This window comes from Ciconia boyciana, chromosome 1 (genome assembly GCF_034638445.1).
Source record: "Ciconia boyciana chromosome 1, ASM3463844v1, whole genome shotgun sequence".
In the NCBI taxonomy this organism is placed as follows: Eukaryota; Metazoa; Chordata; class Aves; order Ciconiiformes; family Ciconiidae; genus Ciconia; species Ciconia boyciana.
The window spans coordinates 121,573,599-121,590,428 of record NC_132934.1 but is presented as its reverse complement, the minus strand read 5'-3'; the positions used below and the strand labels follow the sequence as shown (position 1 = coordinate 121,590,428).

Genomic DNA, 16,830 nt, shown 5'->3' with positions numbered 1-16,830 from the left:
CCTACCGGTGAGTTTCACATCCTCGGCAGAGGAGATGCTGCGGCACCAGGAAGAAAAGGGATGCTTGCGTTCGCCCTTTGATAGGAAGCAGAGGGAAAAATAAAATGCCTTGTAATCTCCTTAAGTTGTGCCCACAGCGCTGTGAAGTGGTGAGTGGGAAGGCCGATGACAGACCTGCAAGTGTTACCCTGTTGTGTGAAGGGGTGCCTTCACAAAACGCCCATTTGCTACTGAGGGGCAGCACAGCAATTTTATCCACTGGACTTCGTAATTCTGACACAAACTAGGTTCAGCCTCTGGAACACAAAAGTTATACGATCTTTCTTTTTGGGGGAGAAAGTCAGGCCTGTTCTGTAACTGACTCCTGCTCGGCCCGCAAGCAGGCATTAACACCTTTATCTCTTGTGTGCAAAGATGAGAGGGCCTGTTCACTTGATTTTTCACTTGCAGCTGTTTCTTAGCGTGCGAATGACATCACTAAATAACACTGATGTAAGGGGAAACCTTTCGTTACATGAAAAACAACGAGAATTATTAGCTTGGCACCTGTGTCTTTCCCGGGCCTCTGAATGCCTCTCCTGCCGCACTGTCTCTACCGAAACTCCCCCCTTGTTGTCCATCCTCGGAAGCGCTCTTCTCCGCCCATTCTGCCCACGGCACCGCCCGGCACGGCAAATGGTTTCTCCGAGAAGCGCCGGCTCAGGGCGCACACGAACCCGCCCGGCAGCAGCTGTCCCGGCCGCAGCCTGCGCCCCAGACACCCACCCCGAGCCTCGCTCCCTCCCGCTGCAGCCGCCCCCCCTTGCCGCCCGGGGCACCAGGCGCCCCCTCACCCGCTCCGCTGCGGGACGCCGGGGCAGCCGCGGGCCGAGCGCCCCCCGCCGCCGGGCGATGCGCGGCCCGGCCCCGCCGGCAGCGCGCCAGCCCCCCGCCGCGCTCGTGGGCCGCCCCGCCGCCGCCCCCGCCGGCGGCGCTGGGCAGAGGCCGGGGCTGGGGCCGCGGTTGAGGCCGGGGCCGGGCCTCCCCTCGCCGCCCCGCCGGCAGGGGCGGGCCGGGCGGTGACTGCGCCGTGGGCGGGCGGTGCGGCGCGGCGCGGCGCGTCCCTGGGCAGCCCGCTGGACGCCGTGCCGACACTCGCGGTTCGGGCCCTTCGCGGGCTGCCGCTGCCTGGTCCCGCCGCCGCCGCCGCCGTGCGCGCCTTGGTGGGGGCCGGTAGCGCGGCTCCCATTATGGTCAGCCATGGCGTGGCTGGCGGGCGGGTTGGCCGAGCTGCGCTGGTGCGCGCTGGTCGCTCTCTTCGTGGCGGCGCTGGCCACCCTGGCCGTCTACCTGGTGCAGTATGCGCTGCTGGCCCTGCGGCGGGGCCGGCCGCCGCCTCCGCCGCTGCCGCCGCCGCGGCGGGACGAGCTGCTGGAGGAGGGCGGCTCGGTGCTGGCCTGGGCGCTGTCGCTGAGCAGCTGGCGGCGGCAGTGGCGGCGGGCCTGGGTGGCGGCGCTCAGCGCCGAGGCGGCGGCGCGGGCGGTGAGTGCCGGGGTCGCAGGTGAGGGGCGGCGGGCGGGGAAACGGGGGCCGCCCCGCCGCAGGGCCCGGCCGGGGGGGTCCGGGCGGTGCCGCCGGCAGCTCCCCCGCGCCCGCCGGGCTGGGGCCGTGGGCCTCCCGGCCGTGGGGCGTCCCGCCGGGCCGTGCCGGGGAGGGCGAGGGCGGCGTGTGCTCCTGTGCCGGCGGGGGCTGTCCCCGCCCGGGGCGAGGAGCGGCTGTAGGGTCACTGGGACTTGCTCCAGAGATACTTGGGGGTGCCGTCAGCAGGGTGCTGACAGCGCCTGCCGGTGTGTTACTGCCCCTCCATGTGCATATGTGTGTATGCATATATGTATGCGTATATATATGTGTGTGTGTATATGTACGTCTGTATATGCATATATTTGGTTGCCACTTGGCAGGAATTTGCAGGAAGGAGCCGGCCAGAGGTGCAGTGTGGGCGCAGACATGGGAGCCGGGAAGGACGGGGAGGAAAGCCGTGACCCCCGCAGCCCCTGGCAGGGGCTTGTGCCGCCGATAACATTGTTCGGGTGCAGGGAAGAGGAAACGATGGAAACTTCCTGCCCTGAGCACCGCCACGGGGCCTGCGGCTGGTCCTTCGGCAAATAACTCCCAGAGCTGGGCTTCCTTCGTGTTGTCTTAGGTCGTGCTGAACCCGTGTGCCTGTCAGTGTAATGCTGAGGGCTCGCTTTCTCCAGACCGCCATGGGATGGTGGGCTTCTCTGTTTTTCATTAGTTTGTTTTTAACCCAGGTCAGATAAATGCCCAAAACGTGGCATCCTGTCCCATCCTATCCTACCCTTCTTGCAAAGGACGCAGCATGGCATCCCATCGGTGGTTTGTAATGGTATGGCTGGGTCTAAGAGGCAGGAAGGTTAGGTGGGGCCGTGGCAACCCAATTCCCTGGTCCTGAGGACTGAACCCTTGCTGTGTCAGTGGAAAATGCTGAGGCTAAACTATCTAGGAAGCGGCATGTACCCAGGTCTCCAAATTCGTGCGCAGCCCTCTCCCTAGGTCTAGGAGGTTCATTTCCTGGCGGCCGCAGCATGCTTTCTTCTTACATGTCAGGGGGCAGGCTGGGGGAGAAGGAAAAGCAGGGCAATGTGTGTGTGTGAAAGATAAGGAAAGCAGTTTAACACTTTCCAGACATCACCGTAAGTTAGGGCAGTGGAAAGAAAATACTTTGTCTGCCTTCTTAAATTGCACGGTGTGGTTCAGAAAAGCATGGGTTGTGCTAAGAAACGAAGGTTTGCCTCGTGCTTGTGGAAGAGCAGAGCCCAGACAGCTTGGGTACAGGTGCTAGGAACTGAAAGTAACTAGAAACAAGCAGCGGCTTCCAGTCCCCGGCCAGAGACCAAAGCCACTTTGACAGGGGCACACGCACCCTCCTTCCCTGGGAGAGCAGCTGGAACCATCTCTTGCCATGAGTTCACTGCCTGGCACTGCACCATGGCGTGGCTCCCACTGTCAGCCTCCCAAAACAATGTCAGCGGCATACTGCTAATGAAATTCCTGCGTGCGAAACAACCTCGGGTGACGAGGGAAGCGGCACTGTCCGCTCAGTGTGAGTAGCAGGTGGAGAATGCTAGTGCTGATGTCTCTGAAAGTATGACCTCACTGCCAAAACAGGTGTACGCTGTCTGTATGAAGACTGAGTAGCTGTCATCACTGCCTGCTGTCACACACGAGGAAGGATTGGGGAGGGGAAGGCTTCTTTCCTCACCTCTGCAAGATGATATTTGGGTTTTCTTAGTTTCGGCACAGCCTAGTGCAGCCGTATTATTAGGCCAAACCAAAAACGCCTTTTAAAACTACAGCACTGATTAATCCTTACTCAAGAAAAGCAGTTTCACTGAATTCTATCGCTGCTCATGGGCTTCGCTCTGCACTGTGCTGTGTACCTTGATATTCTGCTACAGAGAAAGATGAGCTATGATTAGGCCCATAGCTATGTCCTAAGTATAGGTTTTCAGGCTCTACCCTGTATTATGTAGTGAGGTGTCGTGCAATTAATGCATACAAGTTTTGACATACATTTGCAATTCTGTCTCCGGTTCTTCCAGGAACTTCACCGGCAGTGCATTTTTATCACTTGTTTTCAAGTGATGGGTTCGTCAACTAACAATGTTTATTTTTTTCTTTTTTCTTAGGATTCACAGTTGCTTACGTTTGAGGAAGACGACCCACAGGAACCACTTGAGCTAGCAGTTAAACAAGTTGTTAGTATTGTAAAGTCAGCTCAAGAGAAGGTAAACTTCGGGTTTTGTTCCAGTGTGCTTTTGGACAGGAAATGTTAACTTTTCTTATTAGCATCAGTGGAAGTTTTATTTGTCAATACTTCCGTACTCTTGACCTAGGTTTGTTGAGGCTGATAAGAGGTTGCCTTTCTAATGAACCTGTGCAAACTCTTCGCATTGACTCACTTCTTTTGCAAGTCATGAGCAGAATGTGCTCCAGGGCTTCTACCAGATGAACAATAACCAGGGTTATGCCAAGTTTATAGGTGTGCCTTCAGTGAACTCATACAGCAGCCCTCTCCACCCACCCCCACTGTCGGTACAATGGTTCCCCATCCTATTGATGAAGCATGGGGTGGGGAATTCATGAAGAAGGAAAGGGACACTTCTCCTCTGGGGCAGGAAAACATCTTTGTCTGCCTCTTGCTGTTTGTGTGGCTGATGACAGGTTTGCTTCATAAGCTGGAGCCAGGTCAGGATCAGTGGAACAACTGCAAAGTCCTGAGGGTGAAGTCATGACTCTACTGAATCCTGTGTTCAGTGAGGAGCGAGTGGTCTCTTTCTTCCTCTTCCACCCCCATCCCACATACTGGGAAGTGGTTTTCCCTGTGCTTAGTGCATATAAAATTAAAATAAGGCAGAATGTGGCTCTTAGAACAGGGTAAAAATGTATGTATGCTTATTAGCAATGATAGCTTCTGCACTTTCATCCTAATAACTGTAACTAGTAGTCACATCTGAACTGGTGCTCAGCTTTATGCACCTGCATCAAATTAGCCTAATGCTTTTCTTCTTTTTTCTCTTTGTTATTTTGGTTTGCTTGTCTGATTTAGATGTTAAGCAGCTCTACTATGAGTCCTTTGAAAACTATGCATTGCTTATGTGCCTGATACACAACTTATACACACATGCTGATTGGTGGCAGCTGGGGATTGCCAACATGTAAAGTTGTTTGTGCACTTGTTCTCTCTTTTTTTTTCCTTTCCTTTTTTCTTTTTTTCTTTTCCCCTACCAGGGATCCCTGTGCCAGCAGTGGGACTAGAGAGACTGTAGTTGGTAGGGCTGTAGAGTTGGCACTAGTGTTACTCTGTGCCACTGGAAGACACCACAATGGGAAATTGTAAGGTAGAGGGGACTGCTAGGTCTAAAAGTGGTGTGCTGTATAATGTGTGAAGCCAGCAACTGAGGGAGATCTGCTACAAATAAAAGCTAGTGACTAACAGCACAAAAACCAGGTGTCTTGCAGTGCAGCGTCTAAAACGTTGCTGGAAGGCAGGCAGTGCTTCAAATGTGTTTGCATGGGAGATGGCCAGAAAGTTTGGGTCTGCTGGCTGCCCTTGGCCAGTATCAAAGTTCAGCAGGGGTTGCGTGGGGCCAGCTCTGTGCTCAGAGTGCTGTGCCCATGGCTGGACCATGATGAGAGCAGCGTTTCAAGGCTAAAACCTGCTTTTGTCTTGCCTGCATGCCAGAACCAAGGCACAACACTGCAGTCCTAGATTTCCTTGAAGTCATGTTGTACTACTGGGAACATCTCTGCTGCAGTCCTCAGCTAACTTCTGTGTTGTTTAACTGTAGATTCCGACTGCTGTGGCAGCGAGATAAGTTAGCGCCCATGGTGCCCCGTGGGCACCTTAACCTGCTGTGGTTAGGCTTGGGCAGCAGAATGCTGGCTCCGCGGCAGCCTAGGCCTGGGGAACTGTTGGCTGCTGTAGGGCTATTCTCTTGCTCTCCTCTACCTGTGGCTTTGCAATCCGGCACCCTCCCATGTGCAGTCTCTGGTCCTTGTCTGACCTTGGGTTGAGCCATTTCAGTGTGTTAATTGAGCTGTTATACTGCAGCCAGCAATATAATGTGGTTTCACAGCAGCTTAAACCAATATAAGCACATTTTAAAATGTATTGGATTAAAACAGGTTTGCTTACGTAAACTGGGTTGTTCTGAACTGTCCCAAAATCCATTTCCATAAGCTTGTGCACAGCTGCTGGAAAAATTTTTCTGAATTATTCTTACTCCTTCAGTTAAGGTACAACCTGAATATTTATTTGGATTTCAGTGTATAATAACCTTAGAGTGGCACTCTGGTAGCTACTTTCCCTCTTTCCTTAAATGCATACCTTTCTCTAAACACCTCAGGAGTTCTCTTGTATGGTAATTGCCTCTCTTACATATTCCTCGGGTAATACCAAGGGTCCAAAGGGAGGGGTTTTTTGGTGGTGTTTTCTCCCCCCCTCCCCCGCTCTTCAAACTCAGTCTTTGCATATGCAGTTGAAATCTCTCTCTGCAGCTTGTCCAAACCCAAACTGCTGATATGTGTTTGTAACTCACTACTGGTGTGATTGGCTCTGAATGTAGTTTGTGACCATATGCTGCATGTGTATCAATGTTGTAGCATCCCGCAGAGCTCTGCACTTGCCTGAGGCATCAGCTGGCACAAGACTGTTTTCCTGCAACTGGTTCAAGATGCTGCTTTACTTGTGGTCTGTATGGCAAGAGCGTATAGGTGCCTTGGTTCAGCAGCCAGGGCTTGATTTATTGCATGTCGTTTTAAATAGGTATTTGACCTTGCATCAGAGAGGTTGTGGTCATCAAAGGAAGTGGAGGATTGAGGGTGAGAGATCAAAATAGCAGGAAACATGGGATGTGTAATACCTTAACGCAGCTGTATGCTGATAGAGCCCTGTGGTATGTCTTTTGTGGTGGGTGGTCCTCTGTCCTCTTGAATGCTGGGCCACGGAGCATAGCCAGGTGATGAGCCTGCCTAGTACTGGAAGCAAGCCTCCTGCCTGGGAAGGCTCGCATGCAGTCTTGCTTCGAAACAATACAGGATTGCCAGCCAGACTGTAATTATTATATAGAATCATAGAATCATTTAGGTTGGGAAAAACCTTTAATATCATGAAGTCCAACTGTTAACCTAGCACTGCCAAGTCCACCACTAAACCATGTCCCTAAGCACCACATCTATGTGTCTTTTAAATACCTCCACGGATGGTGACTCAACCGCTTCCCTGGGCAGCCTGTTCCAATGCTTGATAACTCTTTCAGTGAAGAAATTTTTCCTAATACCCAATCTAAACCTCCCCTGGCACAACTTGAGGCCATTTCCTCCTGTCCTGTCACTTGCTACTTGGGGAAAGAGACTGACACCCACCTCCCTACAACCTCCTTTCAGGCAGTTGTAGAGAGCGATAAGGTCTCCCCTCAGCCTCCTTTTCTCCAGGCTAAACAACCCCAGTTCCCTCAGCCACTCCTCATAGGATTTGTGCTCTAGACCCTTCACCAGCTCCATTGCCCTTCTTTGGACACGCTCCAGCACCTCAGTGTCTTTCTTGTAGTGAGGGGCCCAAAACCGAACACAGTATTTGAGGTGCAAATATTACTGCTGACAGCTCTGTTTATGACCAGGACACATGCTGACATGTGTGTTCCATAGGTATATACATACTGTCCTTGCCTTGAAGAAGCTGAAAGTTGTAAAACTGGTGTATGCTCCGCAGTGCACTGCTGCAGACACGGTTGGGGAAGCTGCTGGTTGTGAGCTTGGCCAAAGCCATTGTGATAGGGACAGAGCTGCTCTGTAGCTGAAGGTTACACCACACTGCTTCTTGGCAACACCTCTATTTATATGTTGCCTTCACTCCAATTTTGGGCCAGAGCCTAAATATATAGAATGAAGTGGCCTGGTTTCATTGTGTGGTGTTGGTTGTTTTGTTTTAATAAAGTAAACATCAGCAATTTTCTTAGCTAGTTCTGCCAGCCTTTCCATTACTGCAGTCTATATCCAGAGGCTTTGAACTTCACAACAACAAAAAAGGCAACAAAAAAGATGATTCTCTTGATGGGGACTTGGCATAGAGGATTTAGATGGAGCAGACTACAACAGAAGTCTCCCTTCTTTTCCTGCTTCATGCTTAAATAGAAATAAAATGCCCTCAGAGTGCCATTGCTTTAATGAGTGATAATAAGTTGCTATACAAGGAATGACTGTCTTGGATCACAACAGGCAACAGCAAATATGAAAGCTTCATGTTAATTTTTGTGTGATGTATCTTGCCGGGGCAAATGGTGGAGAGAAAGGAGGGCTGTTTTGCAGGCTTGTGAGAGGTCCTGTTTTCCCATGAGCTGTGCAGCATGCCCAAAAAGGTCTTATTCTCCAACACAGCTGTCGTAGCTTCATCTTGGTATCCCTTCATTTGCAGCCACCCTGCTGCGAGCTGGCAGCCTGCATTTGTGCTGCGCTGGGGCGTCGGGGCTTCCAGTTCCACTTGCTTTGAAGCAGGTAGAGCCATTGTGTACCAAAGGCTGTTTTCTGCTCCAGGGAAGACTGGTTTCTCATCGTCGCTGCTACAGTTCTAACTGGGACTCATTCCTAGTTACGTACATGTGTTTATTTCTGATTATTTTTGGTGGGGTGAACTGCCCTGACCATCATGTGCAGTTCCTATTGTCTTTTAACTCCCTGTTCTGCTTGAAAAGCTGTCCTGGAGCTTTGCTGCTTTAATGATTGGGGTTTTTTTACAAGCCTGAGTGGAATCATGGCCCATGCAGCTTTTTTGCCTGTTGGGTTGTTTTCTTTTTTTTTTTTTTTAGTTTCTGTATTAGTATAATCCTTTATCCTTAATGTATTTACTTTTCTTCCATGGTGCTTGCTGTCAGTAAATACGTCGTGAAGGAATTATATTTCCTTCCAGCCTTTATTTACCTTGGCTAAATAAGTTGTTACTTAAGTCTCCTTTCACGATGTTGTCCTGCCTCGTAAGTCACTCCTGTGCACTCATTCTCTGCAGCATCTCCAGTTAAATCCATTTTCTTGAACTTGATGGCTGAAGTGACACACAGCACTACAGGTGAGGTCTCACCATGCAAGGAGATTCCTGCTTCTTTGTGTCTCTGAAAGTACTTTCTTGATGCATTTTAGGCTTCTGATCTCTGTCTCCCGTGGCTGCTTCATGCTGTGACTGACTTGATGCATTCAGTTCTCTCTTCCTTTGGTGTTCCCCCAGTGATAAGTTGCCCTTTGTAGCAGTAATGCTTGTTAATTCTCATACACACACGCTCTGTATTTTGAATTGCATTTCCCTTCTAGTCTTCAAGGTTTTTCAGCTTTTCTGTGTGATGTCCTGATCTTCCTTTATATTGCTGATTCCCAGCTTGCTTTCCTCACCATCACGCTTTCTTTCAGATTTCTCTTGAGGAATTTTGGACGTTAACTATGCAGTACTGCTCGCAGTACATACTTCCCTGCTCGCAGTACTGTCTTCCCCCTTTCAGACACATCCCCATTCACCTTAATATGGGAATGATGGAGTACAAGCTTAATTACCAGGGGGGTGACCCTACTAAAATAGACAAGACAACATAATGGATCTAACCTACTTAAGAACTGCATGTCTTGTCGAAGGAAGACATCAAGGTGGGGATTTGTCTGCTTCAGTGGAGATAATACTGGTTTTGGCACTGTCAGGTCACCTGCCTGTCTTCCAGCTGCTACTTCAGATGTGTGCGGGCCTCCTGTAGGTTTGTGCCACGTCTGCCAGCTCGGCACGGGGGTCAGGGATGCCTTAGCACCCCAATGGCATGATGTGCCTGTGTCTCCGCAACTGAGTCTCTTTCCAAGCTACTGTAGCACAAACAGGCAAACCTCTCCTGTGTTTTATTGTCTTCTGTTGGTCTCCATGTCTTCAGCTATGCTGTCTCTCAAATGGTTTGTAAAGATTTGTGTGTTAGTGAGGCCAAACTAGCAAGTCTATTTCTGGTATGTATTTATTTTCTCCCTTCTTAAATATAAGTACTGCTTCCTGTCCTTGCACCATTTGATATTCACTTAACAGGTGGATTGAAAATTCTTCCTGTCCTGTCTCCTTGTACTGCCTGCTTGTTTGTTTTATCCCCCCTCCCCTTTTTTCCAATTCTTTGAATCTGTATGTCTGTCGGTCTCAAAGGAGTGGATAAATTCATGTTTTATCAGTATCTGCTTTGTTTCTGTTGCTAACATGGTAACTCTCTCTCTCCTGCACACATTCCATCACTCACCCTGCCTTCACCCTGGTGTTTACCATTGTTTTGGAGAACTGTTCCGGGGTTGTCTCATTATATTTGCAGGCAAATTTGCTTTTATATCAGCTTCTGAAAATCCACCCTTAGCTGTGCCTGGGTTAGATGTTGCATTTGTCTTCTCTCCTTCAGTTAGTCTGTGTCACTGGGTAAACTGCTTGGGTAAAGAGGAAATGGTGAAGAAGCTACAGAAACCCCCTCAAGAAGTTAATGCATAGACTCTGGTAACCAAGGAAGATCATGTAATTCTTCTTCTGAACAGCTGAGTGTTACAACTATCAAAAGGCAGAAGTTTCTGACTGGAAAATTTTCTTATGGTGAGGTTTTAAGCTGAGCACACAAACTGCTGTGTGGCCATTGATAAGATAAGTTTTCCATGCCAAAAAAAGAGCCTTCTGCTTCTCAGAGTAGGACTCCAAAACAAACATGGGAAATTGTGGGAGTCCTGAATCTAATGGCATACTGGTCCCTACAGTTGAGATCAAGGCAGCTTTCACTGTGTGACTGCCTCATGGTATATACTCATTTTCTTGTGCAAACTGTTAAAGGCTTATATTACTTACATACTACTGAGTAACCTTGAGTAACCTGCTCTTTCTGGAAATAAATACCAAGTGCAGTAAAACTGATTTCCTTCCAGAAAAAAAGCAGTATCAAGGCCTGTAATGCTGAGAGTTTTACATGCGCTCATGATGCGGTCGGGGCCTGGGGAAGGCAAAGAAGACCTTCCCCAGCAGGGCTGTCAGAACTCCCCCCTGAAGTCATGGCCCTTCACCCTCCACTCGGCCATGGGAGGGGACCTACTGCCGCATGTGGAGAGGGGAGGGAGAACGACTGTCCCAGAGGACTAATGAAGAGGCCATGTGTAATGCACAAATCACTGTGGTGCCAGTGCCAAAACTGAAACCTCTCAAGGCAAGAGGACACCACATGTGAGGAGCAGAGGCACTCTGGTTCTCCTTGAGATGAAGCATCTTCTGCTGCTGCTTCAGGAAGGAAAGAAACTGAAATTTTGCAGCTCTGTCCAGAGGAACCGCAAAGGGAAAAAGTCAAGATATAGAGGGGGAGGGTAAAGCAGGGGGAAGGGCTTTAATAGTTGTGGGTACACAAGTTTGGATGCTTGAGTTTCTCAGAAAAATACTTGTCTAACTCCAACTGTAGTGCTTGTTCAGTCTCCTTCGTTCCTGCAGTTGTTTATCTGAAAGAGAGGTTTTTTTAGGATAATTGTACCAACAATATTAGATATGTATAAGCAAGGTGTGTCACAGCACCTGCAGCTCATTGGGGCTGGGTGCCAGTGTTGGGCAGGCAGGGAACAAAGCCCAGCTGTTCGGGGAGTTTTGCCACGGCAGCTCACCCACATCGTGGGCTAGTGTGGTCAGGGATGGAGGCAGGCGAGGGGCAAGGCTGGAGGGTGTTGAGCACATAGCAAGAATAACCCTGGCATGGCGGTGATGAAGTGCCAGGAGTCAGCTGAGTGTGGGGAGGGATGGCAGAGGGCTGAGAAGGAGCAGGGGCGCAGCCTTTCTGGTGAAGGCACCTGAGGAAGGGCTGGGAACCCCTTCCATGGGAGATCCCCAAAGTGCACAGAGAGATCTTGGCTGGTGATGGGGTGTTTGTGCCAGGGGAGGCTAGAGCTATGGAGGTGCTGGAGGGAGAAAATACCTTGGTCTTGCTGGTAGAAGAGTCCTGGTTTCTTCGTGCTGCTACTTCACCTCACCCTATTTCTTCTTGTTTAGGAGGTCTTGCTTGTCCAGATGTGAGATAACAAAAGAGAGCTGGGGTGTGACCCCTCTGGGAGTCCAGAATTAGCTGGCCACAGCTGCTGTGCGGTGGTGCAAGGGCTTAATTTTTAAAGAGCAGTTTGTTATAAAAATGACAGGTTTTCTAGACTCTGAACCACAACGTGTTGATGACTGGGGATGTCCCTGGTAAGGAGGGATGGGAGAGAGAGATGAGGAAGATAAATGAAGAGCAACTCCCTTCCCAGTAGTCCAGGTGCTACTGTTTTCTTGTGAATATCTATCCTTCCTCTTTCTCTCCCCTGTCGACCAGAAAGGGGTGCTTTGCCTGACCCTCCCTTCTCCTGCTCTTCGTCTGTGCAGAGAAAATAAATTTGAGGAAGCAAGTTGGAAGGGGGCATGGAGGAAGAGGAGTGTAGCACAGGAAGTTTCAGTATTTTTCTTCGTGTGACTGTTCTGGGGAAAATGACCTACATATTTCTGCTCTGGTCTATCAAAATCATCTGCTACACTTCTAAAGGAATGTAACTTAAAAAGGGAAGTGGCAGTTACCGTCTCTTTAATCAACTTCTCAACACTTGTGGCAGCATCTTAGATGAAAACAGAATCGCTTTCTCTTCAAATTCTAGCCCAGAATTCTACTTCTCTCAGTATTCTGACTCCATAATGCATCCTGCTCCCAGAACTAAGGGATTCACCTGATATAAAGACGTATTATTTTCCGTTGACAAATGTGGAACCACTCCTTTTTCTAATTGGATTAAAAATTAACAGACCTCTGTACCTGAAGACCACAGTTATTTTATTAAAAGTGAGGGGAGAAGGGGAGTAGGGCTTGGTAGATGTCTTTGGCAGAAAATAAATTAATGAAGGAGACTAAAAGCCCAAACCCTACTGGTTTGGGCTCCTAAACTAAAGGTACAAATATGAAAAAAATAGATTTAGCATCTCTTGACAAGGTGTAGAAAGAAGAGTGAAAGTTCCACCACCTGCAGTGTCTGTTTCCATCCTTTCCTTAGAAGTAAACATGGTTAAGAAAAAAGTGGCACATGAACTCATCTACCGACTCTCCTGCCGCACTTCTTTTTTTAAGCAGTAATCAACCGCGTACCTGGCAACCTTGGCTCTTAGACATCCAGAAATTCCAGGCGAATGGCTCTGCATCACATGTGCAGCAAGTCCAACTTGCTCTGAATGCACTGAACTTCCTATGCATGTGTGGATGAAATGTGCATGGATGATAAGTTACTGCATTTAGGACATGCAAGTGTCAGCAGCTTTTGAATCAGACCTGTCCTTTGCCCTCCTCTGCCCTCAAAAAAGAGGGAAGAACCTTTTTCTTTTTGAAGTCTTTAAAGAGCCACCGTGCCAATCCATCCTCGTGAATGAAAGGATTGATTCTCCGTTTCTACTCAACGACAAGTAAAATAAGCAGTTAGGCTCTTTGGTCTTGTTAGCTATTAAAAATGCTTAAAAATCCTTTATATTATAATAGCGGGTGTTCGTGTTGTATAGGATTAAAGGTCAGAAATCACTTCTGAAGGAATATAGGCTTTCGGGAAGGGGAGAGGTGAGGAAAACTGATTTGTCCACTTCTAAACTATAATTTGCAGAAGACAAACCTGAAAAGGCAAATCTTGTTGCTTGTGGGTGTGGTCGGGATTTTTATTTGTCACATCAACCCCCCCCCCCCCTCCCCTTGTAATTAAGTCTCTATCTTAATGGATGTGCTCTGAAGCCCTTGATAGTGCTCTGGTGCTTCTTAAAATGTATGCTATAGAGCCCAGGGAGATGAAGTATATTTAAGGAGAGACTGATAAGGATCTTCCAGAAGGTACAAGATTCATTTTAAAGCCTTCAGCTTCAATCCATTGCCTATAAGTGAAGCAATAAGTGCGCAAACATAATTTAATAGCAGACATGCAGAGTTTCCGTCAAACAAATCTTGCAGCGAATTATTTGTCTGCACATTGCATTAATCTGGTTAACTTTGCCTGAGTCAATCTAAGGAGGGCTCAGCTATCCTTTCAAACAGTGGAGCTGTGGGGACAGTAACCACAGAGGGACAGTGACAAACAGCTGTCTTTAACCAGCAGAGCTGTTTGCAAAGTGAGTTTCTCTGACGTAAGCAGTGATTTCTGACTTTTGTACCTGGGGTTTTCCTGTGCTGCCAGGCACTTTCTGCACACTATGGGAATTTTGCACGGCAGCTCCAGCACCTCAGTCGGTTTGCAGAGGAGAAGGAGGAAAAACCATTCAGTGTTTGTAAACTCAATGTGATAACAAGTTATATTACTGCTTATAGAAGTGAGGGAGTGTACTCAACGAAGTCTATTGCAGTCAAGTGGCATACAAACTTTTCCTAGACATTTAGCTTTGTCACCAAATTTCAGGGCCTTTCTTGTTTTGGTCAAAGACTTGAATAAACTTTTAAAGGCTCCTGCCCCTTCCGACCCCACTGGGAACTGGAATTACTCAGACAAAATCCTCTTCTGCAGCAGCAGGGTTATGCCAAAGTTTCGCATTTGTAGGATACCACTAAACCAAATATTGTTTGGTAAAACTAGCTGTCCTATGGTAGGCTACTTAGTTTGGAGCAGAAGAGGATGAAGAACAAACTTCGTCCCCTCCCTTATGCAAAATTGTGATCTTTGAGCTTTTAATAGATGTGAAATGCAAAGGAATCTTTGTCAGGTGAGGAATGACTTTTGTATTGGATAACAATGCAAAAGAAATTTTGGAAAATACCAGAATTTCCAGGTATTAAATTCTGTGTCCAGAAGCAAACACTTGAACTACGGTTTTTGGAAGTGAATGTACAGAAGGAGGTAGGGATGTTAATGAAATTGCTTAGAAATCTCCCACCTACAGAATTTAGCATAATTGTGGTAGCTTAAGGTTCTTCCTTTCCTTAGTTCCTTTCTTGCCTTCACCAAACCTTCTTCTGAAGACTAATTTGTTTTTCCCTTCCTTTGTCTCCCCCCCATCCCCTTTCATTTCTTTAGGTGGTTTCTTGTAATGTTGTGGGAGATTCCGTTAAATTTGTTGTCACTGTCTCACATACTTCACCCACAGCTGCAGAAGGTCAGTCATACAGCATGAAATTGTCTCCAGTTCACTTGCAGGTAAAGTGTTAAGTATTGTTCTCTCTTTTCTTCCTTTTGTTACATCTCATCCCGCAGCTGAACTGAACCTCCTGTTTGCAAAATGCATACAAACTCATGTTAACTCCAGTAAAACGTGTAATAATATTACAGTTTCCCTCTGGGGCAAGTGATAAATTCATAAATTAACCTGCCTCTTTAGGACACTCTGGATAAATAACATGTTGGGTAGACTACTCAGATGTATAGAACAATATCCTTTTTTGACTGACATGCACTCTCAAGGCTTAAGTAACTTTTGCCTTCTTAGACGGTCACTTTGAATTTACTTACTCAGAAACTGGTATCATTCTTCCTTTGGCGAGCCTTAGTGTGGAGCTTGACCTACAATTTCTTTACAGGACACCAGAACACTCTCCAATAACTGCTTTCCTATCCACAGCTTCAGCTCTATGTGAAAGACAAAGGAGAAGATGTCAAAGTTGAGTGGTTCCTCATTAACGCCAATGAAACCAACTTTGAAATCCAGCCAACAGTGCAGGAGGTCAGTCAGTAAGTTTTATTTGTTGTAATGGTAGAGAAGATGAGTCTCCATCCCTTCGGTGAAAAACCCAGTGTAATGTTTTAGGTTAGCAGTAGAAGTGTCTAGAGATAAGGTATCAGGTGAGGCTGGAAGAGCTGAAGCAAAAATGCCTGTTCCTTTCTGCTGGCTGCCTTCAGTAGAAGCATGGAGCAGTTACCTGTCGGCAGTGCCATCTTGAACTGTTTCAGTGACATCTGCCATGGCTCATCTGTCAAAACCCTACATCTCTGAAATCTAGGAGCATTTCTCAAGATTACTGAAGCATTAAAGATAAATCAGGTCTGTATTTGACAGACAAATGACTTGACAAACGTTTTTCATCCAAATTCAAAGGTGTGAAAAATGTCCTAAATACCTTCTCTCAGAGCAATTCTAAAATAACAAAAACACCCAATTGTAATTATATTCCCATCAAAGTAATTACAAAGTTGCCCCTTCCTTAACTTCAATCAATTGTGAAATCTGGCAACAATAGTTCAGAAACAGCTCTGAAAAAATACAATTATTTAAGGAAACAATGGGTGATCTAGAAATATCTTGATGCTTTTGGAATTGCACCTTATCTTAGTATATAAACACTGATTCATTGGGGGTTTTTTACTGGGACATCCCCTGAAAGAGTTTCTTCATGACTGAGACTCTGTTCTGCCTTTGACTCTTCACAATTATATTTTTTTTGGCATAAACATCGTGACTTAAGCCTTTCTTAGAACAGTGGGTGAACACTTGCTTGTGTTTTGTGAAGTTGGTTTTCTGACTGAAGGCCTCGTTAAAAAATACATTTATTGTATAGTAGAGCTGCTTCTAAAGACCTGTACTGAGTGACCTAGAATCATAATAATTTATTACCACAGGTTTTGTACACAAAAATGTGAAACTCATAACTAAAGACTGACAAGTCTTTTGAAGTGTGTTTTAATGTAGATTTTACTGTGCATGCGTAGCAGTGTAAATGACCTTCATGAGTTGGGGTGGCATGCTGATTATCCACATATTGAACAGTCATTAAGTACTTACTGGCAAATGCCGGTGACTCTGGTACAGTCACTGGACTTCACTGGACTTCACAACCTGCTTTTTGAGAGATGCCTGAGTCCAGTGTTGCAAAGGAGTCGTACCTTGCTGTGCTTTGCCCATATTTTTAAAATGAGCCTGTTAAGTTCTTAATAGTTAAGGGCTTTATTTTCACTTTGAAGTTTCTATTAGCTCTTAGGGAAGAGGGGAGGCAATAAACAAAGAGCTAAAACCTGTGAGCAACCTACACCTCGGAAATTGCTGCAGCTCCTAAACTTAAATGTCAGCTTTTGTGACTTGTTTTTTCCTCTTTTGGAAGCCATATTGTATGTACAAATAAATGCCTTTAATAGCTTGTGATTACCTGCACAGTGGTTTTGCCATCAGTCAGACAAGGTGGATATAATAACCTATTTTCTGTTGATAATAGCTGGGTGAACCTGAGTTGCGTTTGGCAACCTGGCTGACTGGCAGGGCTTGGGTTTGCATGCAGTTGTGCTACTGTGACTTCATGTGCTGGTGTGCCCCAGGCTGGCCACAGTAGCTGTCTGTATGCT

The 16,830-nt window shown here is 47.4% G+C and overlaps 1 protein-coding gene across 2 annotated transcripts in view; it reads left to right on the top strand.

The window, feature by feature from the left end:
• The first annotated feature begins 970 nt into the window (after positions 1–970).
• The window catches only part of C2CD2 (C2 calcium dependent domain containing 2), a 43,442-nt gene continuing 27,582 nt past the window's right edge, over positions 971–16,830 (top strand). The window contains exons 1-4 of one of the 2 annotated variants that reach the window (XM_072846959.1): positions 972–1,521; positions 3,690–3,788; positions 14,578–14,697; positions 15,119–15,220. In XM_072846959.1, coding sequence (XP_072703060.1) covers positions 1,240–1,521; positions 3,690–3,788; positions 14,578–14,697; positions 15,119–15,220 — 603 coding nt within the window. In that variant the 5' untranslated portion in view covers positions 972–1,239. Of the gene's footprint in view, positions 1,522–3,689; positions 3,789–14,577; positions 14,698–15,118; positions 15,221–16,830 lie in introns of both variants that reach the window. The other variant, XM_072846969.1, reaches the window with a different exon arrangement.